Source organism: Beta vulgaris, chromosome 6 (assembly GCF_026745355.1).
Source record: "Beta vulgaris subsp. vulgaris cultivar EL10 chromosome 6, EL10.2, whole genome shotgun sequence".
NCBI lineage: Eukaryota > Viridiplantae > Streptophyta > Magnoliopsida > Caryophyllales > Amaranthaceae > Beta > Beta vulgaris.
Window position 1 is genome coordinate 67,593,077 of NC_079207.1, and position 23,480 is coordinate 67,616,556.

At 34.2% G+C, this 23,480-nt stretch overlaps 3 protein-coding genes and 1 long non-coding RNA gene across 6 annotated transcripts; 2 read left to right on the forward strand and 2 right to left on the reverse strand.

Moving 5' to 3' along the window:
- Window positions 1–351: 351 nt before the first annotated feature.
- Window positions 352–6,537, forward strand: LOC104897654 (putative serine/threonine-protein kinase). Of its 3 annotated transcripts, none has more exons than XM_010684591.4 (8): window positions 352–945; window positions 1,596–1,804; window positions 2,079–2,284; window positions 3,190–3,316; window positions 3,807–3,878; window positions 5,118–5,304; window positions 5,386–5,518; window positions 5,996–6,537. In XM_010684591.4, the coding sequence occupies exons 2-8, from the start codon at window positions 1,654–1,656 to the stop codon at window positions 6,257–6,259; spliced, it is 1,140 nt and encodes a 379-aa protein (XP_010682893.1). In that variant the 5' UTR covers window positions 352–945; window positions 1,596–1,653; the 3' UTR covers window positions 6,260–6,537. The 3 variants fall into 3 exon arrangements, with proteins under 3 accessions (XP_010682893.1, XP_010682892.1, XP_048502416.1); XM_010684590.4 differs by having other exon boundaries at window positions 353–945; window positions 2,076–2,284; XM_048646459.2 differs by lacking the exon at window positions 352–945 and having other exon boundaries at window positions 1,542–1,804; window positions 2,076–2,284.
- Window positions 6,538–10,084: 3,547 nt separating this feature from the next.
- On the forward strand, window positions 10,085–17,547 carry LOC104897655 (uncharacterized). Its single transcript, XM_010684592.4, has 6 exons — window positions 10,085–10,409; window positions 10,526–10,609; window positions 11,261–11,381; window positions 13,854–14,153; window positions 16,295–16,357; window positions 17,143–17,547. Exons 1-6 carry the CDS (start codon window positions 10,222–10,224, stop codon window positions 17,242–17,244), a joined length of 858 nt encoding a protein of 285 aa, XP_010682894.2. The 5' UTR covers window positions 10,085–10,221; the 3' UTR covers window positions 17,245–17,547.
- A 1,808-nt stretch (window positions 17,548–19,355) lies between these two features.
- On the reverse strand, window positions 19,356–22,046 carry LOC125498377 (uncharacterized). The gene is made up of 2 exons (XR_007275363.2): window positions 21,865–22,046; window positions 19,356–19,808 (listed from the first exon to the last, which is right to left on the reverse strand). It is a non-coding gene; the product is annotated as an uncharacterized LOC125498377 (long non-coding RNA).
- Window positions 19,822–21,870, reverse strand: LOC104897656 (pentatricopeptide repeat-containing protein At2g27800, mitochondrial). Its single transcript, XM_010684593.4, has one exon. The coding sequence runs from the start codon at window positions 21,646–21,648 to the stop codon at window positions 20,386–20,388; it is 1,263 nt and encodes a 420-aa protein (XP_010682895.2). The 5' UTR covers window positions 21,649–21,870; the 3' UTR covers window positions 19,822–20,385.
- Window positions 22,047–23,480: the final 1,434 nt, after the last annotated feature.

Below are 23,480 nucleotides of genomic sequence, written 5' to 3' on the forward strand. Positions count from 1 at the left end.
CAGTTCAGTTTGGTATCAAGAATGTCTTGGCCTAGTGGTTAAGATTGAGGTGCTGTGAACGATAGCTCACAGGTTCGAAACCCCCTTCTTCGTATTGCCTTCCATATATACATATTGAAGACGGTATACAAAGGACAATATTAGGGCCTGTTCTCTTCGGCATAAAATAGCTTAACTGAAATGAAATGAATAGTGATATGTGAGAGTAAAAGTATTGTCAAGAGCTGAACTGATCTGAATTGAACTGAAAATAAGGTGGGGAGAAGAGACCCTTAATCAAAATTTGAATTTAGAGTAGTGGTCTGGGAGGACTATTTAAATGTTTTAACAGTTAACACAAAAGAAAAACAACCCAGAAAGAAGAGAAAAAGAGAAAAGTTTTGATCTTTGAGAGTTGAGGAGAGAGAAAGTGTGTTTTGTGTGATAAGTAGTGTTGTTGTTGTGTTCTACTGTGGGTATTGTGGTTGTGTGTGAGTGTGTCGGCGCTGGGTCACTTTCTGTCAACATTGTCTTGTATATCTAACAAGAACATAACAAAGAGTGGCCATTTTTATTTTTTTTTCTCTCTCATTCTTCTCTAAACTTTAATTTATTCCAAAGTACTTAAAAAACTTTGATTGAAGTGGATTGATTAGCTGCCATTGCTAATATCAAAGTCATTCTTCTTTCTTTTTCAAAAGATTCACCAAATTTGTTCATTCGGCGCCTTGTTTGATTCCGGGTGCTCTTTTTTTTGCTGTTTTAAATATTAAATTTTTGATTTTTTTGAAGTTAGAATAAAAAAGGGGCATGTGATTTGTATAAACCCTTTTGTTCATAGCAAGACCCACCTCATGAATTTACTAATTCAGAGGAAAGGAGGAATTTTGCATTCAAATGTGGGCAAATTTTGGTGCATTTTTGATGTGGGTGTTTGTCTGAACTTTGAAGATCAAATGTAATTTGGTAAGTTTGCAAATGTAGCTGATATTTTTCAGAAATATGCTCATTTTGATTGTTTTGTAGTTACTGTTGTGGTACTTTTGTTGCTTATTTCTGATATAGTGTTACTTCATATAATTATGCTGAAACTGTAATTTATCATCTTTTATTATCTCTTACTGTTTATGGCTTCATTATGTTTTCATTAGTGTAAGAAATTTGATTGCATGCATTGACAATAGAATTTAGAAAATGGGTAGTTTCTGTTTTCTTTTTTTTTTTTTTTTTTTTTTTTTGCAATGTGGATGATAATGTCAATAAAATGTTATGCAATTAAGGGCATCCTAATAACCTGGACCCTTGTCCTGTCTTTCATAATTTTACTCAGTGTGCATCATCTCCTTATTTGATGAACTGTGAAAGAAGATATATATACATATATTAAATGATTATATGAGGGGGATCTAAATTCTAATAAGTTCTCTCAACTGTCCAACTTGTTTGTTTGTGTCACTACTTTTGGATAATACTTCTGAATTTGGTTCTTCTATGTCATTATTAGCCTCAAAGTTTGAATGTTGACTTTGCAAGTTGGAAGTTGTTTATATATTGTTATTTATGTGGAATTCTTCATTAGCATCAATTCATATAGTGATTGCATTTTGTCATTTCAGGTTTTGATGAATGATAACTTCTACTACCATCTCTAACTAAAACTGGTTTGAGTGCCAAATGTCAAGGCCTCTTGCAGCCATAGTAGGAGGTGCTGCAGGAGCTGTGGCATTTGTGGGGATAGTAGTAGTTCTTATTTGGTATTGTTTGTTCCATAGTAGAAGTGCTTCAAGAACTTCTGAGACTGGGTCTTCTGAGCCTTCTTATCAAGGTAACTTTCGACATTTGTGTGCCATCTCGATACTGAGGCGTTCGCAATTCCTAACAGCTACAAACTGTATTTCTGTTCATAACCTGGGGGGGAGGTTGGGGGGAGTGAGATAGTGAGAAGAAACATGGGGGTGTTTTTTGGGTTGTTTGGAGGAAAAGTTCATTAGATGGGATGTTTTAACTGTTTCTAAAAGTGAGAAGCTTTGAGTTTTTAAGACCAGGTTATCAACCTCCATTACACTCATTGTACTGTTTGCCTCATTCATATTTAGTAGGAAAATCTGGTGGCATTGAGTTGTCAATTCGAGAAGCAAGGCGCTTTAGCTGGGAAGAATTGTCTGCTGCTACAAAAAACTTCAGTGAACAAAGTTTAATTGGAGTTGGAAAGTTTGGAGAGGTCTACAAGGGTTTGCTTACAGAGGGTGTGCTAGTGGCCATAAAAAAGCGGCCCGTTGCACCTACTCAGGAGTTTGTTGAAGAGGTAATGATCATCCTCTGATGGGGATTGGCAATTTCTTGTTATCGTGTTCAGCTGTGCTTTCTATACTGCTTTATTTTTTCATATATTCAATGCTTTCTGCCAACTAACCTGTTAAAAACCATATGTAAAATTTTCTGTAATGCTGATTTTTCGTATTATCCATGTTTTCTGCCATCTAACTCTGTTCAAATGCAAAGCAAATATGTTTCTGTACTGCTTATTTTTCGCTTACTTGTCCAGGTTCCATCTAGCAACCTCAATTAGTGTATTTTGATACTACTATATCTCTTCTACATGTTTACTGCCAAATTTGATGACTAGCAACATGTTAAAATATCTATTAGGGACCTGCAAATTTTTTTGTTGAACTTTTCGGTATTAGCTATGGTAGGTACTAGGTAGTAGGTTTCAGTGAAAAGTTGATGACTTTAGTATGCATTAGACTTTGTTTTATTTATCGATCTTTTCTTTTCAAATTAAGTTTTGTGTGGTACATATGTCTCAATGGCATGGCTTTGTGTACATTTGCTTTGTTTATATTGGAACATAGAGCAAAACTCTTGAACCAATTTTTATTTTACTCATGCTTGGCTCTTATGGCTAGAAAGCTGCCAATATTTCTGGGCAAATTCATTGCCTTAAACTTTATTTGAGATTTTGTGGTTCTCCAACTTCTCTTGGATTTGTTATAGATGGTCTACAAGGGACTGCATTAACAACATACAGTGTGATTTCATGCTCTTGAGAATGGTCCTTGAGATCAAAGTGATTTGTTCACATTAAAGGATATATAATAATGCTAAGTGTGTATCTCGTGCTCTTACTAGTAAAGTTGGTCCTGTTTATCATAGTCACCTGCATTTCTAATGATTTTGTAATCCATCAAACAATAATTTTGGGATTAGGTACGCTATCTTTCATCTATACAGCATCGGAACATTGTTACACTTTTGGGTTACTGCCAAGAAAAGGATCAGCAAATTCTTGTTTATGAGTACGTACCTAATGGAAGTGTTTCCAGTCATTTATATGGTAAGTATTAGCAAGTTTTCTCTTTAGTAAATAAAAACTAACACCATAAATCCCAAGTTTGGGATGTATTTCCATACTAATCCATGTTTAGATTTATTAATAATCTCAAGTTTGAGTGTACCTTCCTATGTTAGTTCCATCTTAAAGTTGATCAATTGAACAAGTAAGAATAAGTGTCATGTGTGATGGCCCTGACAACCTGATGAGTTGAATGGAGAAAGAAGAGATATAAGATTGAGAATTTGGACCCCAAAGATGACGACAAGACAACATAAGCTATGAAAGTTTGAAACAGGTGATAGGTCACTCTGGACAAATTTGGGAAGGATGCCCACAAACTTGAGATTATTAAAAATGATCGAACTTTGATTTAATGTGGGCTGCGGATGACGCCTAAAACTTCAGAATTATGATGTCAAATTTCTCTCCCTTTATTAGATCTTTCCATGCTCTTTAATCTTTATCATTTTAATAGTAAGCAACTCTACAGGACCTGGTCATGGCTCTCGAGAAAAGCTGGAATTCAAGCATCGATTATCAATAGCTCTAGGGGCAGCTAAAGGTGATCCTCTGCCAAATCCGTGAGCATTTGTGGCTTTCCTGGTATTAGTTTTTCTTTCCCTATTTCCCCCAATAAGCTAAGAGAAAAACAAAATCTGAGAAACAAGCAAAACAGATTGAGATATACTATAAAAGAAACATGAAAGGAATAAATCTTAGTGGAAGAGTTCACCTTGCAAACTTTGGCAAAAGCATATATGAAAGGGAGAGGTTTTATTCATAATTAGCGATAAACATCTAAAACAACCATCAAATTCAACAAAATATAATCTAAACTACCAGAAAACATTTTTTTTACAACATTCTGATAATTGCCTTTCTTTAGTTGTTTCCATTATAAAGCTTCTTTTCAAAGGCTCAACTACCCCCGTAACTTTCTTTGTGAATTACTTGCATTGCAACTTGTACTTGAAAGTAAAGGTCCAAAAGACAATCATCAGAGACCATATTTCAGATTTTAGAGATTAAATTTATGAAAGGAACATTTGTAGCAAACTACTCTCTCCGACCCTTAATGTTTCCTCATTGGGGTTGGACATGTAAATTTAGTATTCTCCCTCCATTCGTTAAGGATTTTCCCTTTCTTTTTCGTTCCTTAAACTTCTTCCCTATTTTGTTTTGTTCCATCTGTTTTTCAACTTTTTTCCTCAACCCACCAAATGCTTACAGTTGGTCCATTGACTACACGTCCACACCCATGTTTGTAATCGACCTTGTCTCTCCTACCTTCACAATCCTTCACTTTGTCCTCTGTAGTAGTAGGGAAGATCTTTAACAGGAGTAGTTTCTAAATATGGAATAGCAAATTGACACTGAATAGGGAGGGAAAAAATTGTAAGATATATTATTGAGGTGGAGAGAGGAAAAAAAAAGGATTGATTCGTTGATATGATGGACAGTAAAGTCTTTGACTAAAGAGTTGTATCACTCAAAACAGAATTGTGAAAAATCTTTCAGGAAAACCTTGATAGGAAACCATATAAAACATTAAGGAACTAAAGGAGTAATCGAAAGATATGAAAATGAAGGAATGACGCATAATACCGGCAGTAAAATGTTGATTGCATTATTATTGAAAATAAAGAATCAAGCCTAGGGTTTTCATTTGAGAGAGGAAGAAAGAGGTTCTATAAGAAGCTTTTGCATGGATTATCTTTCTTCACTAATTTCTCTGATTATAAAGTGCTGCAGATTATTTTTACTGATCAGAGATGCCTCAATTGCCACTAACACCTTGCAGGTTTGGCTCATCTTCATTCCATTAGCCCCCGTTTGTTGCACAAGGACTTCAAGACCTCGAATGTCCTTGTTGATGAAAATTTTGTAGCAAAAGTTGCAGATGCAGGAATCCGGAATTTTCTTGGAAGATCCGATGTAGTGGGCCCGTCTTCTCAAGTGGAAGCTGATGAGGTTTTTCTTGCTCCAGAGTATGACTCTTAACACTTACATACTTACAGATATGACAGCTTGCCTGCAATATTATATAATGCTATCTTCTGTCCTTGAAGGGTAAAAGAGTTCAGACAGTTTTCTGAAAAAAGCGACGTGTACAGTTTTGGGGTTTTTCTCTTGGAGTTGGTCTGTGGGCAGGAAGCAAGAGAATCATATTCCCCAGACTCCAACCAAACTTTGGTTGAAAGAGTAAGAATCTCTCATCTAATGCCACTGTACTCTTCTGTTTTAGTGACTCCTTCTCTTGGCTTCATGAAAACTCATTAGTCATTTCAACTGCTAAAAGACAATATCATCGTATGTGACATCTTCGTCGTGATTAGTAATTTAGGGTACTAGGACACAGAATAGAAACACTGAAACAAGGGCCATCTATTGATAGACATATGAATTATGATTGGGGGTGCATGTGAGCTCTGAGTATACATCCATATTTTCGTAACAAGGCTATACGGAGAACTTCTTTTCCACTTAGCAAAGAGGAGAAATTGGTGTAGGGATGGCAACAAGTGGATTCACCAAAATACCCGTCACATTTTCCGGCGTAGAGTTCTCCACATAGCCCAACTCATTGTTTTATACTTAGGCATTTGTTTATTACACTTGTTGGCTTACTTGGAAGATATTTCTCTTAACAAACAAATTCTTTCTTTTTCGAGTAATTAGGTGCTAAATTACAATGACTTCAGCACTGTCTCTACCATGGTTGATCCAAGACTAGGAAATAGGTTCACAGTGGAAGGGATGGAAGAGTTTGTACAGCTGATCGTCCGTTGTATAGACCCTTCAAGTGAACTCCGACCCGGGATAAGTTACGTGGTATCCGAACTTGATGGTATATTGGAGAAAGAGATGAACTTAACAACAGGCATGGGGGAAGGAACCCCTACAGTGACTCTTGGAAGCCAGCTTTTTAGAGCTTTGAAATAAAAGGGCACCAAGAATATGCATGCATGCAGCCTCTAGTGTGATTTTCTGTTATATATATCTTCATTCATCTTGTGCATCTTTTGCTCTATATCTTTATTTATTCAAGGAAAAAAAAAAGGTCGTCAAAGAAACAATGCAGCTGTTTGATAATTGTATAAAGAATGGCTGTAATATTTTTTGATTTTTTTCCCCTTCAATCATATATGTATGCAATCAAAAGACCTTATTCTAAACAATTATTCGTTTGTTAATATATAGGGGTGATCTGATTTTGCTCATATTTGACTGAGTTATGTTCAACTTTGCAAATTGTAATAGAAAAGAATGACATGATAATCCAAGTTTTCACTCAATCTTCACAATATAATCTGAAGTTTTGGGAGATTCCTCACATCAATCCAAGTAGTTATTTTTCTTGTCTATATTAATTCAATTTGATGATTTAATTCTGAAATAGCTATCCATTTCTTGTAAGTTACATTTTTATCAAATTTTGTTCTATGATATAAAAGGAAAGTTACATTAATCAAATTTGGTATATGATATAAAGGAAAATTAACCATTCGGTTAATTAAAGAAGGGTTTTTCTACGTTATACCCTTGTATTTTTTCAATTTCTACGTTGTACCCCAAGCTTTTCAAAATTCCACACAATACCCTTAAACTTACCTTTTTCAACGAACAATGCCCCTACCACTGATTATACATCATTAATTTTGTCTATTTTTTATATTCTGGTAGAACGAATCTAATTAGTGAATCACAAATTATTATAATAAACGGTCTAATTTTAATATAAAATTAGACAATGCAAACCTACGTTCTCCTAAGAAGCCCATTCAATTTCTCTCTAACCTAACACTATTTTTAGGTATCTTGCACCATCCTAGTCGTCCATTCTCTTCTCTCTTCTTTTATTTCCCTTCTAAATTTTGAATTAGAACAAACAATTTTTAAAAAATGTCCGTCAGTCTTACAAAATGGATTAAGCTAGTCACTAAATGGATTAAATCAGTCACTAAATGAATTAAAGAATGTTATTAATGAATATATTAAACTGGTCACTAAATAAATTAAAATGGTCACTAAATAGATTAAAGTAGTCACTATATTAAGAAATATGATCTATTCTCTTCTTAATATTGGGCTTGGGCCGCGCCTACTTTTAAATTAAAAGTAGACGGTCTCTTACAAGACCAACTGTTAGTGAATAACCTTATGAAGGTTAAACTATGTATGAGTTAATTTAGTTCCAATAAATTTAAAAAAATAAATGAAAGTAATGACATATAATCAACAGTTTGGGCATCGTGCATTAAAAAAGGTAAGTTTGAGGGTATCGTGTAGAATTTTTAAAAAGTTGGGGTAAAATGTAGAAATTGAAGAAACACAAGGGTATAACGTAGAAAAATCCATTAAAGAATGTCCACTAAACTTGGTATTTTTCATTAAAAAAAAAAAGATAAAGTCTTGTATAAGATCTTTCAACATGATCATTTCATCATAATTTAATATAAAATCAAGGTTTATAACTCACGCTAAAACATGTGAGGAGGTCTCATGCAAGACTTGATTTGTATTGTATGTACTATACATCTTATGCCTTTATAAATAAAGTGGAGGCTCGTTAAAAATTTTTGTTAGTGTGATATGTAAACCGGTTCATTTCAAACTTCAAAGTACTTTTTTCCTTTCAATATCCTTCTATTAGGGATTTCCTCATTCTTTGTATTGATCACAACTAAATCAATTGAAGATTCGACTTATTCTAATATGCAAATACAATGAAAAATCCTAAAATTAGAACCATACGAACCAACAACCTTTTTAATGTGAAACAATAAAATTGTTTTCTCAACCTTTTCGTTAGATAGAAATAAAGATTGAGAAAAATAAATAAATTTGCATTACAATATGATTAGGATGTATAAAGAAGGAATAGAAAATGTCTTCACAATCTCATATAAGAAAAAAAGAGGTAAAATCTTACACGATCTTAGTTATCATTATGAAAGAATCGAGATTTACAGTCATCGTAGTTGAACAATATTTCCTTGAACAAATCCTCCAATTTCCTTTTTTTTTTTACAGGTCAATATCCCAATATCACTAGTATAAGAATTTCGTTTTTATGAATATTTCTAAATAAATGCTTTTCATATATTCAATATCAATGTAATATTTTACTTTGTCTTTGAGGGAAAATATTTTACCTTTTCTGAAGGTAAAGTAAGATCCCTTGCCACTGGCGGATACACAGGGGTACAGTGGGTACAACTGTACCCCATTCATTTAGAAAAGCAGATATATATAGTTTACACATGCAGATTTTTATCAAAACTAGTGTTTGTTTCAGTGGTAAGGGAGAGAGAATTGATATAAGAGTGTGAGGGGTTGCATATTCGATTCTTGTAATCTACCTTTCAATCTTTCTTTCTTTTTCTTACTCTTTCTTTTTTCTCAAATGTTCTTTAGCAACATTTTTCCTTCCTCTTACTCTTTTAGTCCCTACTAAATAAAAGGAATAACTTATGTAGAAGTTAAATATGCAATTCTTATTATACATACACCAATATGAATTATAGAAAGTTGCTAACTTATATTAAAAGTGTCGGGTTATTTTGTATTTTTTTTATCTTACTTCTATATATGTACTTATTAAGTCATCATTTTATCTTCTGATAACCATTTTTCACCTTATTCCATTAACATGATTATGTGACTTATATCAACAACAAATTTTAAAAAAATTCTTCTACAATAATTTATCTTTCAAATTTTCTTCAGAACTCAAATTCATTACCTTTATCCACATCTTGTATCGGAGCATTTATATCATATAATATTTTTTCCTATATATTAATGTGTATTTTTAGGTTAAAGTTGGCGAAATTTGCTCCAAAAAATAAAATATAGCCGAAGATTAGGGACGGAAAAATGTTATATTTTATGAATCTAATTGCTCATTATTCCGTACCCCCATTTTCGAATTTCTATATCCCCCACTGTCCCCTGCAAGTTTGGAGGATCAAACCCCTATCACAAGGATGAAAAGATGACCTCCAAATAACTAAGTCAACCTTGATTCTTATTCAATATCAATATAATTAGGCTAACTAAAGAAAACAATTCACTTTCTAAAATTAGTTTTGGTTCCCCGAGCGAATACCTCAAGTTATTACGGACAATTATTATGACACACCGATTGACGATTATATCATCAAACTTAAAGACATATAAGTCTTATTAATTAACAAGTCACTAATGTTCAAATTTTTCTAAGACTCGATCGTATGACCTCTAAAATCAAAGATAGTATCAATATCACTAGACTATCACCTAATGCTTGCTAATGTTCAAACCTGACGTAACCCTTAACATCGATCCAAAATCACCAATTTCGAACAGGCCACGAGGGAGTTTGACAATTAGAGTTTTGCAGCAAAAATAGAATTTTGAACCAATTTTAGAGTTTTGATTAGTCAAAAACTCTATAAGAGGTGTTTGGTAAAAGAGAGTTTTAGAGGAAGTTTTGGAATAAAAACTCTCATAATAAAAAAGCTCATAGTAGGAGATTTCTATTTAGAGGATTACATAAAAAATTCTTCAATGACTTTTTTGCCTCTAATAATAATATTACATATGTATTAAAATATTTTATAAATGTCCCTTTAAATAAATAAATATCAATAAGTTTTTAGTAATCAATTAATTATTACCAAACACTTTTATAAAAAAAAAATTATCAAATCAACAATCAAATATACTAAACAAAAAATTAAAACTCTAACAGCTAAACTTTAAACTCGCACCAAGCCACCAACCTATACGGGTTTGCACAGAACCATAAACCTCTCAAGTCTCAAAACCCCTCTCTCTCCTCGTCTCAAAAACCCTCTATTTTTCTCTTTCCTTACTTTCACTTTCTCTTCCATTAAAACTCTCTGATTAACTGACGAAAAATGAGGTTTACAAAACATAAGCGACACAGAAAGATTGTTAGGTTTTACACCGCTTGTTTTGGTTTTAGGGAACCTTTCAAAGTACTGTGTGATGGTACTTTTGTTCATCACTTAGTTTCTAATCATCTTTCTCCTGATACTTCTGTCTCTAATGCTCTTGGTGCATCTGTTCAGCTCTTCACTTCTAAGTTATTTTACTTCCTTTTTTTGCTAACAATTTATTCTCTTTTTTTAAATTTCCCATTAATTGTAACTAATTTGTTATTTTTACTGATTTTATGTGGGTGATTTTGTTTTGGGTTAGATGTGTTATTGAAGAATTAAAGTCTCTTGGAAGCTCACATGCTCAATCTTTTCATGCTGCTCGTAAAGATTTCAAGCTTGCAAGGTTTGATTTTTTTTGGGGAAAGTTTAATTAGATTGGAACTTGTTTTGATGGTTGCCTGATTATGTTATTTTGATGGGTTTTGTGTAAGACTTTTTTTTGTTAATTGTGTCAAATGGGTTTATATTGTTTTTGAATGTATGAATTTTTGGAATGTTTATATCATTAAAATCCTTGCTTGTTGATACAATAATAGTATGTTACCCAGTTGGAATTTTTTCACAAAGTCCCAAACTCCCAACTCTTATGTTCAACTTGTTGGTATTCCTAATGTGCAATTATTGGACATTTTTTTGGTTAGAATTCTGCTAGATAGTTTATGGGATTTCATTATCAATTTCATCGTGGTCGGCGAGTTCCTTATTCATGTCAGCTGTCCTTGATTCTACTGAATTGTGCTTGAAATTGTCAAGACTTCATCTTGACTTTGTTGCTTTGGTGAACGTTTTTTTGTAACTAAAGAAGCCCGAAAGTTCTAATATCAGTTTTTCCTTTGTACACTTTTTCATTCTTACCTAGATGGCAAGCTTTGCTACTAGTTCTCTTTTTTTGAACTTGTTTATGATACGATCTTGTGTAGGATTTTGTATGCAGGGGTTATGTGCTCTTAATCATGAGTTTCCTTGATATATTAACCACTTGACTTTGTGGCAGATGTGAGCATGAAGAGAAGGAAAGTGCTTTCAATTGCATGATCGAGATCATTGGAGAAAATAATCCTGAACACTTTTTTGTTGCTACTCAAGACATGGATTTACGGAAGAAGTGTCGGAAGGTAACTATAAGTATATGTTCCCTTCTCTATTGTATCTGTTCTCTGGTAGTAGGTATGTGGAAATAACTTTAAAAGATTCTATAATGAAATCGTGTTATATTGTGATAGCAACTTTTGGATAGCAATATCACCCATAATGAGCTATTGTTGTTCTTGTCCAGGTATATTTTGAGTTATTTTAGAACTCGGTAAAGATTTTATATGTTATATAGGCATGCTTTTTCAATTCAGCAATTGTTCCTGTTTTATACCTAGTTAAACCGATGATTATGCTTGGATTTTTCACTTATTTATCGTCATTGAGATGGATGCATGTTTCCCTTCTTGCATCCCTTTGTTGTCTGTGCTGATGGGTTAGAATGGAGCAAATGAAGCAAAATAGAAAACAAGGTTTTTTTTTTCACAGGAATCAAACTGTAGCTATTTTTCTTGAGCTGAGGCCTGATGCATAAGTCCTTATTAAGACAGTCAGCTTTGAATTACTTAACCATCTGATTTGCAAGTTAGTTTGAGTCTCCAAGATACATATTAGAATCTTGCCTATCAGAGTGTATCTGTTAGGTTATAATATACTTCTATAAACTATTGGTTATGCTTATAATGGACCCTTAATAGCAGCCATGAGGTGCTCTTTAATAAGTGATTTTCCTATGGCCACAAGGAATCACTTACTTCATTTGCTGATGTTTCCGTGGAGAATAACTTAATCTACCAGATTAGTCGAGGTGGATGGAAGGACAACAAGAGAAACGTGTTAGAAAGAGAGACTTAAGTAGGATTTTAACCCTCTTCATTTTTGTGTAGATAATAACCATTCCATGCCTGGTTCTTTCGATTAATGTATATGAAAATGTTTGGGCATTTATACATCAAACCCTTATTATCCATATTTAAAGTAAATTTTATTATCAACGCAGACATTTAGATAATGTCCAATTAATAAGACCTTTATTTAGAGCTGCAGTGCAACTGTTTATTTAGTCTTGATATGTTAAGGAGGGAAAACATGTTGGAGCGGCTGCCACTTTAGTATATTATATAAATATTTTTTTGAGGTGGTGATGGTGGCGACGGATGCCATTGGTGCTTATATTTTGGTGCTTCAGTCATCAATAGAGGGGTTGGAATATAAACTCAACTTTATAAACTCAGTCTCAGATTCAAAATATGGTCCTTTAAGATACCTAGCTTTTGTGGTGGGGAAAAATAAATAAACTGCTTCTGAGTATTTTTCAAAAAGAAATTTGACTAACTGATGTAAATTCCTAGCTTTTTTATAGATATATGTAACTTTAGTGTAGGACATGAAGAGCCAACTACCATATCTATGCTAAGAACCAAGATAATCCTTAGCTAATTTCTCAGTACGACAGTAGAATTAGAGGAATTAGGAAGAAGGATTACTGAAGAACTTAAGAGAAAATCACTAAGATATGATTGTATTGATGATCAACACCGATTACAACCTAGCCAATATTCGACAGTTTTTAGAGATCTCCCAAGTAATCATTTCCCTCGCTGAACTTCTCAACTTTCAAGATGCCTTTCACATTCTAAGTTGCTCTGTATTTATACTATTTTCCCCAATAAACTATCTAACTTATTTCCCGGCGAACTATCTAACTTATTTCCCAGGTTAACTAAAGAAGATAATATCTAAATTACCCTCCCCCAAATGTCAGTTCTTAGCAACCTTATAAGAGACTAATTATACCTTGAAGAACAACTACACCCAACCATTGCCCAATGTTGATTTAAAAAGTAATATAATTTTCTCTCTTGTAACATGTATAACCCTGAAAAAAGGATAGGAGTTAGCTCAAGTGGGTAGAGCGCTCCCCCTTGGCCGGGTCAGGGGTTCGATCCTTACTCCCAGCATTATGTTGGGGTATTTCCTTAGCATGCTACGCATGCCTTACCAGCCAATGTGTTGGTGTTTCCTACAGGCTAGTAGCCTTGTAGGGGTTAGCCCTTCGGCTGACTTAATTTCCTAATCAAAATATAAAAAATAAAAAAATGTATAACCCTGAAATTGTCAAGGCGTCTTGGCATTTAAACAATGGAATTAAGCTCTTCAGTGTGTATCACTAGGCCTGGAAGCCTTGATGATGATTGAAGCAATGACATTTATTGCATGGATTCTAGTAAAATTGTGTTTTTCCATTGTCCTGTAATTTTATTTGTTATCACTTGATCTTGTAGCCACAATCAATTATCTTAGAGATAACATCGTGAAATGACACAAAGAAGGCTAGAGTATAAATCTGCAACAAGATCATTGCCGGTGTTTCTTTGGTTTGTGTTTTATACTTCAATAATGTTGAAGAAAGTACTATTCCTGTGCTTCTAAGCTGATCTTAGCATGATATGCCACTTTTCAATGAGTGCGTTTTGCAATGATCTATAATTTGGTGAAGCTGTGCTTGCCTAGAGGCAATTTGTATAATTTTGTTTTTGCTAAATCCTTCCCAGATACCAGGAGTCCCTGTGCTCTTTGGTCTGCGGAATGCTGTGTTTGTTGAGCAACTTCCGTCATTCCAGCGTGAATATGTGAAGGCTGCTGAAGAAAGAAGGTTACATATGACTGATTCAGAACAGAAGTTGTTACAGAAGAGAGTAAAGAGCATATTGAATGCAGAAGAATTGAAGGACTCTTCTAATGCCGAGGAAGAAATTGATGAGGAGGATTTACGGGGTCAGGTTATAGCAAGTCGAGAGCCTAGGAAGACGGATGCAAAGGACAAGGTTCAATTTAAAAGGAAAAAAGCAAAGGTTATATTCCTTTATAATGTTTCACTTTTTCTCGTGTTTTTATCACTTTTGCATACCTGCTGCTCCTACGTGTTTCCGGTGGCTACTGTGGAGAAAGGTTTCATTTTAATCATTTTCACTGATCTGTGATGAATAGGTCTAGTAAATAAACACTGACATTCAGTATAACTAATATATGAAAGAAGTTTATAGAAAGTTTTCTTATAGCTCCAAAGTTTTGAGTATATGGGCCTAGAACCTATTTCGGGAGATTCTCTATGGGCCTCTGTGCCACTGCTTAGAAACATCTGAAGCTGAGGGTAGCGGCTGAACTTTTGAAATAAATAGCCCTTTTACAAAAGCTTGATCGGCATGCTGGATTAGAATATTTGGTTATTGAGTTTGAACTCTTCAAGTCCTTACTGCAGAAGAGTAGAAATGTCCTCATTAAAATATCCGTCCTTTTTTACTGGTCATATGTGGTAACGTTTATTTTCTATGGATTATGGAAGTGCGGTCCCAGAGCTCAAGACGCTGTCTAAAACTCGTGTCGATTATAGAAAAGCATTTCTTTAAAAATGAAGCAAACCTCATTCTCTTGTTCCCTCCCGGAAAAACAGCAGATCTAGATGCAAAGAGTTTCTCTTTCACTTATCCTGTAAAGCTGTTAGTTGAACTATAAGTGGTAATAGAACGCTGTCTTTCATCGGATGGTACATAGTAATTTTGGCTGTTAACTCTATTACTGAGGCATACACACTTATCAATATTATAGCATTTTACATACGTGAAAACTCTTGACTCATATTTTAGGCTTGACAAAGGTTAAAATTTGGTTGCTCAGATGCGTTACTTGTTCTGTCGATGGCTGAATCTATAGAATACTCTGGCTGACACATTGCAGGCTTGGGATACATGACAGAGAAGAGACATACCAGGATATGACTGGTTCTTCCAGGATAGATATTGACAGAGGATCAGAGGAATCGAACTAAGAGGGAGAAACATAATAACGTTGATTTAGCTTCAATGTTGTTTCTGCCCAACGCTTGGCACGTCATACTTATTTTCCAATTTAGTGTTTGGATAGAAAAACTCGAAATGCCAACTAACAGTGAATTATATATACCAATACTTGGAATACTAGAAATTCTGATGGAGAGTGCAGCAAAGCATAATTTTTTCTGTTACTTCTCTGGTGTATTTTCCAATTATGGCCACATATGTGTTTCTCTAGTTTCTCTTAATGATGGGAGAGGAGTTGTGTTTTTTTGAATAAGTCATTTCTTTTTTCTTTCTTGTAGTGACTTTGTGTTTTTCTGCAACCTTTATGCTTTCTCTGCAGACATTAATCAAAGAGTGAACCATATTGTGCTCAAGACTAGAGGAGCTGAAAAGTCTCTACTGTTTTTCTACTTGTTCTCCCTTTATATGCTGTGATTTGTACGGGGAAAGGGAGCTATGTATTGTTTCAATATTTTTATGGGGTAATTAGATTACTTTGTCTAAACTCGTTCTTTTAGCTTTAGTGGTGTAATTTATTATAACTTTGGAACTCTTGAGATGCATGATCTGTGCTGGTGCCTAGAAAATAGGTCTAGACAGTAGACTTTGAAACTCAGATATTGGTTCTTCTGATCCCTAGACCTCTCAGACAGTCTTCAAGGAGTCTTGAGTAACATAATTAAAGAGGTTGATGACCCTCGATACTCTTTCATGAAATTGAAAGGCTACCAAAAGGTACGGTGCGAAGTATAACTTGCAACAAGATGTTATGTATCACTTGAAGTCTTGAATTATAGATACAATAACATCATTTTTGGTCCTGCCTTTGGGGGTCGAAGACCTTGAATTGTGAATTTAAAGTTATTTGTCGTTTCATGTTGCTGTGTTGCAAACATTCCCATGGGATATCACCTTTGTGGTGCTATATCTGTTACACGTCCTGACTGGCTGCTCTTCCTGAATGTATGCTCCCTCCCTGACCCCCCATATCCGCTGCTGATATTTGGACTAGTGGATAAGTCACTGTTGAAGTTTCTAAGAACTTGCAATAATGTATCTTCTTGTTTCTTGGGCTGTTTATTTGAAAATAATTATATGTTTACTTTTTATATGTCAATCTCACACATAAGCTTTTGTTGCTTTTTCCAACATTGCAGGGTCCAAACCCACTGTCATGTAAGAAGAAAACTACAAGCAGTTCAGCCCCTAATGCTGGAAAGGTGAGTTTGTCTTATTTATTTCAATAACTTGTGGATATCTTTTTCTAGTTCAGAATTTGCATTTGTTATCTGAAGATCATAGTCTACTGAGATGCAATGTGATTCTGGTAATAGTGATAAATATGCTGCTTTCTTTTCCCTATTCAAGCTGTGATAAGTCACACAGTAGGGGAAAAAAGAGGATGAGATAGCCACATTCAGGGCATGCTTGGACTATTAAGTGGATGATTGAGGAAAAATAAAAAAGAATGAAGGTGAATGAAGGTCGTGATACATGAGAATAGTTATTAATCGTGTAAGGAGGGAGAATCATTACCCTCATTTGGGTAATAGTTACACACGTAACACGACCCCCCCCCCTCTCCCCCGGAAAATGAAGGTAATAGTTCCTCTTTCCATCTCTCTCATTGCATTATCTACATCGTCACTTCTACTACCTCGTAAAGTAACCTTCACTTTCCTCATTTTGTGGCCATTACTGCCACTTTAAGCATGCCCTTACAACATTATATTTCACTTGTCCCTGGATTTCAATAACCTCGCAGCCAATGATGTTAGCGTAATGTGTAAAGACTGAGGTCTTAGGTTCAGTAGACCTCGCCAAACTTACCTGTACCTGTTAACCTGAACTATACCCTAAATCATAACAAACCCAACCCAAATAGGAAACGGAATTAGATGACCCGTAACTCGTTTGCTACCTGATGTTAGCCTGGCTGGTAAAGCTAAATTTCTATTTCTTGCAAAGTGTGTCATCTCATTGAGACACGGATTTGTGGATGCAGGCTGATAAGACTAGTAGTGATGCCAAGAGAAGCAGGCCTCGGAAGAGGAAGAGATCTCGCACGGACAAATCATCCTCAAGGACTGATGGTGCTAGTGCTTAGTAAATTGATTTGACCCTATCAGTTTTGTTTATCTTAGAGTATCATAATTCATACATGTATTTGGTTTTATGGCTTATAAGTTAGTTTGTTATCGGGTATCCATAGCTACATCTATGCTTCCTATATTATATTAGGAATTGTTGATGCTACACGTTATAGGATTTCAAAAACAATTTAGAAACACAACATAGCATTTTTTTCATCGTAGGTATTGGACACAAGGATTTCTTTTTACCGGAATGCATTGTGCATCAATCAGTGAACACTAAACATGGCTATAATCCAACGTCAAATTGTTTTGAAGGCTCCTATTTAGTACCATATATGACTAGAATATGTTCATAAATGGTCTTTGATGATCCTTGGATGCGATCCGAGAGGTAGTCTTGGCTAGCCCTCGGGAGTCGAGAGTGGTGAACATGGGACTTCTCGAGCTCCGGCGATGATTTCACTCGAGGAGCTTCTAGTGTTGGAGGATATCTTGGGATTTCTTGGATGGGTGGGATGATGGGATCCTATATTAATGTCGTGTACAACTCGTTTCATATCTTATCAAAGCTTGCACTTGACTTCCGTTGTAACTTTGCTTGTATTGCTTGGCCCTTCCTTAGAGAGTTCTTTTTTGATAGTTTCGTATTTATAGATATCATTATGCATCAGTCATTGACATCACCGTCATAGAGAATCATGTGGGAACCAAATGGTTGGAGCTCCCATCTCTCAACTTCTTGGTCGGGTGTTCGACTTTTATTAGCCTTAATTTGGGAAGTTTGTGTAAATATTTGCTTTTAGGTTAATAAAAAAATTAACTCTCCGTCATTGAACATGGCTATATTCTAACAAGATTTGCCTACAATTCCTAACATCACCCTATTACCCCAGGAAATCTTATACTTGTCTTTTAATACCTAGTCTCTTTCTCTTATTTATAATTTCTTTATTGTTATCTTGAGTCTTCTACCAATGCATGAGTTATAAAGAAATATATATTATTGCCTTTTTATTCATGGGATGATGGGAACTCTTGCAAAAAAAGCTTGTTGGATCCGTGATTAGTGCAGAAATAGTCTAAAGTAGTCGAATTAAAAGGTTACAATTCACGCTTTTGAAATTCTTTTAGGAAATAAACATTATAGGGTAACCTAAGGAGACCATTTGAAATCAAATCCATCTAAAAAAAGAAACAAAATAGCATCCATTGAAGTTTTAGGTGATTCGTGCCAATTATTTCACCCAAAAAAACTAACTTAAATGAACTAAAATACCCAATAGATTACTACGATTAAGTAAAAGTGTAGAAAGATTATAATACTATCAATACCATTAGGTTTTTCCGACACTTTCAAGAGTCTTTGTAATTTTTTTTTTCTAACTCAAGCATTTCACCGAGTTTTCAAAATAGAAAGAAAGTAATCCGATATCCTAAGTTTTACTGATCATAATAATTTAACAAAGTACTACTATTCTTACTTCTAATATCTACTATCCCCAAGTCTAAATACATAATAGTACAATAATAACTTATACTTCATTTTTTGACTAAAATACAGAATAATTGAATGACATCCTTTTGTTGTTGACTTGTTACAAACAATAGACAATCAAATACACGAGAAACTCTAAGTAACCAATCATTTGAGTTCCAAAGGGACTCAAACAACCAAAAAAAGGAAAAATCAATATAACATAGGGCTTACAACAAAACCACCAATATCTCTGTTAATATTTATAATAAGATGAAATATTTCTAATGTTTTTTTTTAATTGCACCATTTGGTATGGGCACAAGAAACAAAAAAAGAGAAAAGAGTAAAAATAGACACAAGTACCTTTAATTATCGTGGGTGGATTGTAACTTGCAATTCAAAAGGAATTTATTTGTCTATGTATTGCTCTATTCTATCTTTTAGGTCACGACTTCATGTCAACAATTATATTGTCATGCCATTAAAGCCTATATGTGACAGATATTCCATTTCAAAAATAGAAACAATTGGGATATTCCATTTTCATGCCTATAGGCTTGCTTCGATCAAGCTGTTGGGTAAGTCAAAAGAGGGTAGGAAGGTAAATTTGGTCCAAAAACTTTACCACAATAGGAAATGATGCAATTAAAAAGAAACACCCATAATAGGAAAGTGGTGCAATAAAAAAAAACAGAGGAAATACGAAAGACAAGGTAACATATTGGTACTATCTTGTAGAGCTATGAAGTATACTTCCTCCGCTTTACAATAAGTGAAATACTTTCCTTATTTGAAATAATCATAATTCATAATAAGTGAAACCAAGCTCTAAATGGTTAAAAAAGTTCACTCTTATTACAAATATACCACCAAAAAGTAAGAGGAGACCACAACTTCAATACTTCTTCACTCTACTTTATTGTGGTCCCAACTTTCTCTCTCTAAATTCCTTGGTAACTCCCCACTTTCTCTATGTTTCACTTATTGTGAAACGGAGGAAGTATATAGCAGTGATGCTCACCCCCAGCTTCCATAATTTTTACCCAAAATAAACCGTTGAAATGTCCATACCGTAATCCATATTGGAGTATTGACAATCTGACAAGGATAATAGGTTCAGATAAGATCCAATAATTTCCAGATAAATTGAATATAAGCTTCAACGGGTTTCAATAAGTTCTGCAAAAATAAGTTATAGAGACACACCCTTAAATAGATAACAATTGTGTAGAACAAGAGAAATATCAAAGTCTCAGAGTATCACCATTCAAGAAAATGTCCAGCTAAAGACCTACAACCGCCCTTGAAGCGAATGCTGCAAGGGAGCCTAATAGGGTAACAACACCAGCAGGCAGGCTCTTACTGAAGCTTCAAATCAACACCCAGCAATAGGTCCAATCATGGATAAATTATCCGACAAATATTACGAAAAAGAACAATTCTTCACAACTATGTTACTCCTGACACTTTCATTTACCTAAAAAACCGGGTGTCGTGTCGTGTCCAACATGATACTTCACTTGGATACTTCATTTTAAACTAAAAACTTGTCTTTTTTCTACAAAATAACCGAGCCGGAGACCCGGACACCCGTATCCGAGTAGTCACTCGATTTGTGTCTGAGCAACATAGCTTCACATCATATTGGACTCCTCAATTCCTGCTAATTGCAATATCATCTTTGAAAGCCACTTAATAGCATTTTGTAGTTATGTTCATTAACAAGTTTTTTCATCTTCAATTCTTTCACCAAAGTGAAAGCATCAGCAGCTCTTCCTTTCCGGCAAAACTCATCCAGAAGCGTCTTGTACGTGATGAGATCAGATAAAATCTGCTTGTCAATCATCTCCCATAAAAAACTCAGAGCTTCCTCAACCTCGCCATCAATTGCCAAAGCACACACAAGCGAGTTATATGTTTTAGCACTAGCAACAAACCCCCTTTCCTTCATCTGGCTCAATAACTCCCTAGCATTTTTGGTTCTGGCTTGACCACATAGTCCATGGATGAGATTATCATAAGTTATTGCATTGGGTACACAACTATAAACAACACCCATCTGGTGAAACATCCTTAAGGCATCATTGATATGATTCGAAAGCACATACCCCTGTATCATCGAATTGAGGGAGAAGACATCAGGGTCTATTCCATCCTTAATCATTTGCCTAAAAAGGCATTCCATAGTACCCATATACCAGTGACTGATATAAGTATCCCTTCTACGACTAAGAAAAGCACCAAACAAAAGGTTGTAAGAAATAATCGATGGCCTGCAGTCAGAGCTTTCGGCCTTCTTCATGTGCTTGAACACAGTGATAGCTCTACTCAGCTTCCTGGCTTGAGTGAAGTAGTAAATAACAGTATTATACAGAGGCTCCGACCCAAAATGTGGAAGAGCAAGGGCTTGATCAACAACATCATACATTTCCTCAATCATCCCCCCGACCCCAAGCTTCTGAATCGTGATGTGGTACGTATCCACACTATGCTTAAACCTATGTTGTCTTGATGCCCAATTAAATAGTTCTAAACACACCAAAGAATTATCTTCCGAGGCAATGACACCGTGCAAATCATCAGCATCAAACCTTGCAGGAAGTTGGGATATAGCTTCATTAAACCGAGCCTCATTAAGCACGGGTTTATTGGCTAATCTCAGCCTTCTATTAACCCGTTTTCTATAAGCTCGTCGAAAAGGTCTATCCGTCTTGGAAGAATACCACAACAAGCTAGTAAAATTGGATTGTGAATAATTTGAATACATTGTTTTAGCTGAGATGATAGTAGAACTACCAATTCGAGCATCGATTACTTCATAAGGTGGCTTGAATTTAGATAAACAAAATCGAAATCGATCGAAACGACAAGCAAACATAAACCCGTTACAATTGTGCAACCTCTGCACTGAGAAGAGAAAAGATCTAACACACAACATCTCATATGGGAGCAGAATATATTATCAAACAAATTCATACCTTTCTTTCTAATTCCTCCATTAAATTCTTCCTAACAAACTCTTATGATAAACTGATTATGCAATCCCATAACAAAATTAGTCATGAATTTATTGGAATCAAAGTTCACAGTAAACTAAACTTCAAAACAAGTCTCAATTCAAAAGTAAATGAATTTTAATTAGTAAACAACTTACTCACACAAAAGCTACAACAGCCAGCCACAAATGCGGCAACAACGCCGAGAAGCGGGGGAGCACTGCGGCTGCGGCGGCGGCGGCGGCGGCAGCACCAGAGGAGAGAGAAAGTGAACAAATTTTTGGGGTTTCAATCTTTTGTAAAATGTTTGGAATGAATGTGAAACTTTGAACTTTGGACTATGGAGGATGATGACTTTGTCATCGATAAGGACAATTTGGTCATTTCATATTCATGGTTCAAAAATCAAAATTTTTAAAAACACTAATTTGGATATAATAATAATATTAATAATAATATTAATAATAATATTAATAATAATAATCTCTATTATATAAGTCAAGGGAGCTATGGTGCCCCTCTGAAAAGACATATATATCCTTAATCTCAGAAAGATAATAAAAAAAAGATTTTATTAATTTTTTAATCATTTGCAAAAATGGATAATAAAGAAAGTTCCGCATTACCGAAAAGAAATACATAAAAATGTGTAAAAGGGAGGAAACTCACAATTGAAAGTATAAGGGTCTGTTCGGTATTGTTTTTTTGTTTTTAGTTTTCAGTTTTTTTAAAAACAAAAAACCAAAAACATAAAACCAGAAAAAGTGGTTTTTAATTTTTAGTTCTCAGTTTTCAAAATCATCATGTTCCCAATAAATTTGACTAATTTTTTATTCATTATAGGACATATTTATATGACTTTGAAAATCAAAAAACCAAAAAACAGAAAACCACAGTAATACCGAACGGGCCCTAAACTAATGACCAAAAAATCATTTTTCAAAAAATTTAAAAGTAGAGATTGATAGAAATTCTTATTATCCATTTATAATTTCAAATAACATGCAATAACAAACTATAAAAGAATATAAAAAGTTAGAGAATATTCATTTTTTAATTTTTTTGGGATCACAATTAGTTGGAATAATAAATAATTAAAGAGATAAACATACATCATCAGATAATTTTTTTTATTGAAGCACTACTAACCATAGTATGTCTAAAATCCTCAACTACTCTGTGAAATTAAATTAAAGTACTACTCATAAAATACACATATAATATATATATATATATATATATATATATATATATATATATTTCTAAATAAATAAATAACACAACCTAGATCATTGTTCAAAAGGAGAGTTGTTGAATTATCTACCAATAGTACAAGATAACATATCATATCCTACTTCAACATAGTCCTCTATGAAAAAGATTACTCTTTACACAAGAACACTGCTAATAAAAAATCATAACGCTCATCAATATTCACCATAAATATTACACTAATTAGTTTTTAATACTTTTTTATGTTACTATTAATATTAATATATTGTCGCACGCATCGCGTGCATATACATTGTGTGTATATAGATGCTAGTGGTATAAATTCTAACGTGAGATCTCCAAATTTCATTTCTACATAATATTTGACAGTACGCTATAAAAGGTACATTAGAAGTCACATTTTATTTGTCATATATACCTTTTTATAAATATATAAATACATTGAATATTTACGTTTGAGAGCATAAAATTTTGTCTTTGATTCCACTATTTCTAATTGTACATTTGTACTCATATGTATAGAATTCTACCAAAAATCAGA

Bases quoted from the DNA above. Each gene is read 5' to 3' on its own strand.
- LOC104897656 (XM_010684593.4), bottom strand. From the start codon at position 21,648: ATGTTGTGTGTTAGATCTTTTCTCTTCTCAGTGCAGAGGTTGCACAAT.
- LOC104897655 (XM_010684592.4), top strand. From the start codon at position 10,222: ATGAGGTTTACAAAACATAAGCGACACAGAAAGATTGTTAGGTTTTAC. The intron at 10,610-11,260 runs GTTTGATTTTTT...ACTTTGTGGCAG, and splicing joins AAAGATTTCAAGCTTGCAAG to ATGTGAGCATGAAGAGAAGG. The intron at 11,382-13,853 runs GTAACTATAAGT...AATCCTTCCCAG, and splicing joins TACGGAAGAAGTGTCGGAAG to ATACCAGGAGTCCCTGTGCT.
- LOC104897654 (XM_010684590.4), top strand. From the start codon at position 1,654: ATGTCAAGGCCTCTTGCAGCCATAGTAGGAGGTGCTGCAGGAGCTGTG. The intron at 2,285-3,189 runs GTAATGATCATC...TTTTGGGATTAG, and splicing joins CTCAGGAGTTTGTTGAAGAG to GTACGCTATCTTTCATCTAT. The intron at 5,519-5,995 runs GTAAGAATCTCT...TCGAGTAATTAG, and splicing joins ACCAAACTTTGGTTGAAAGA to GTGCTAAATTACAATGACTT.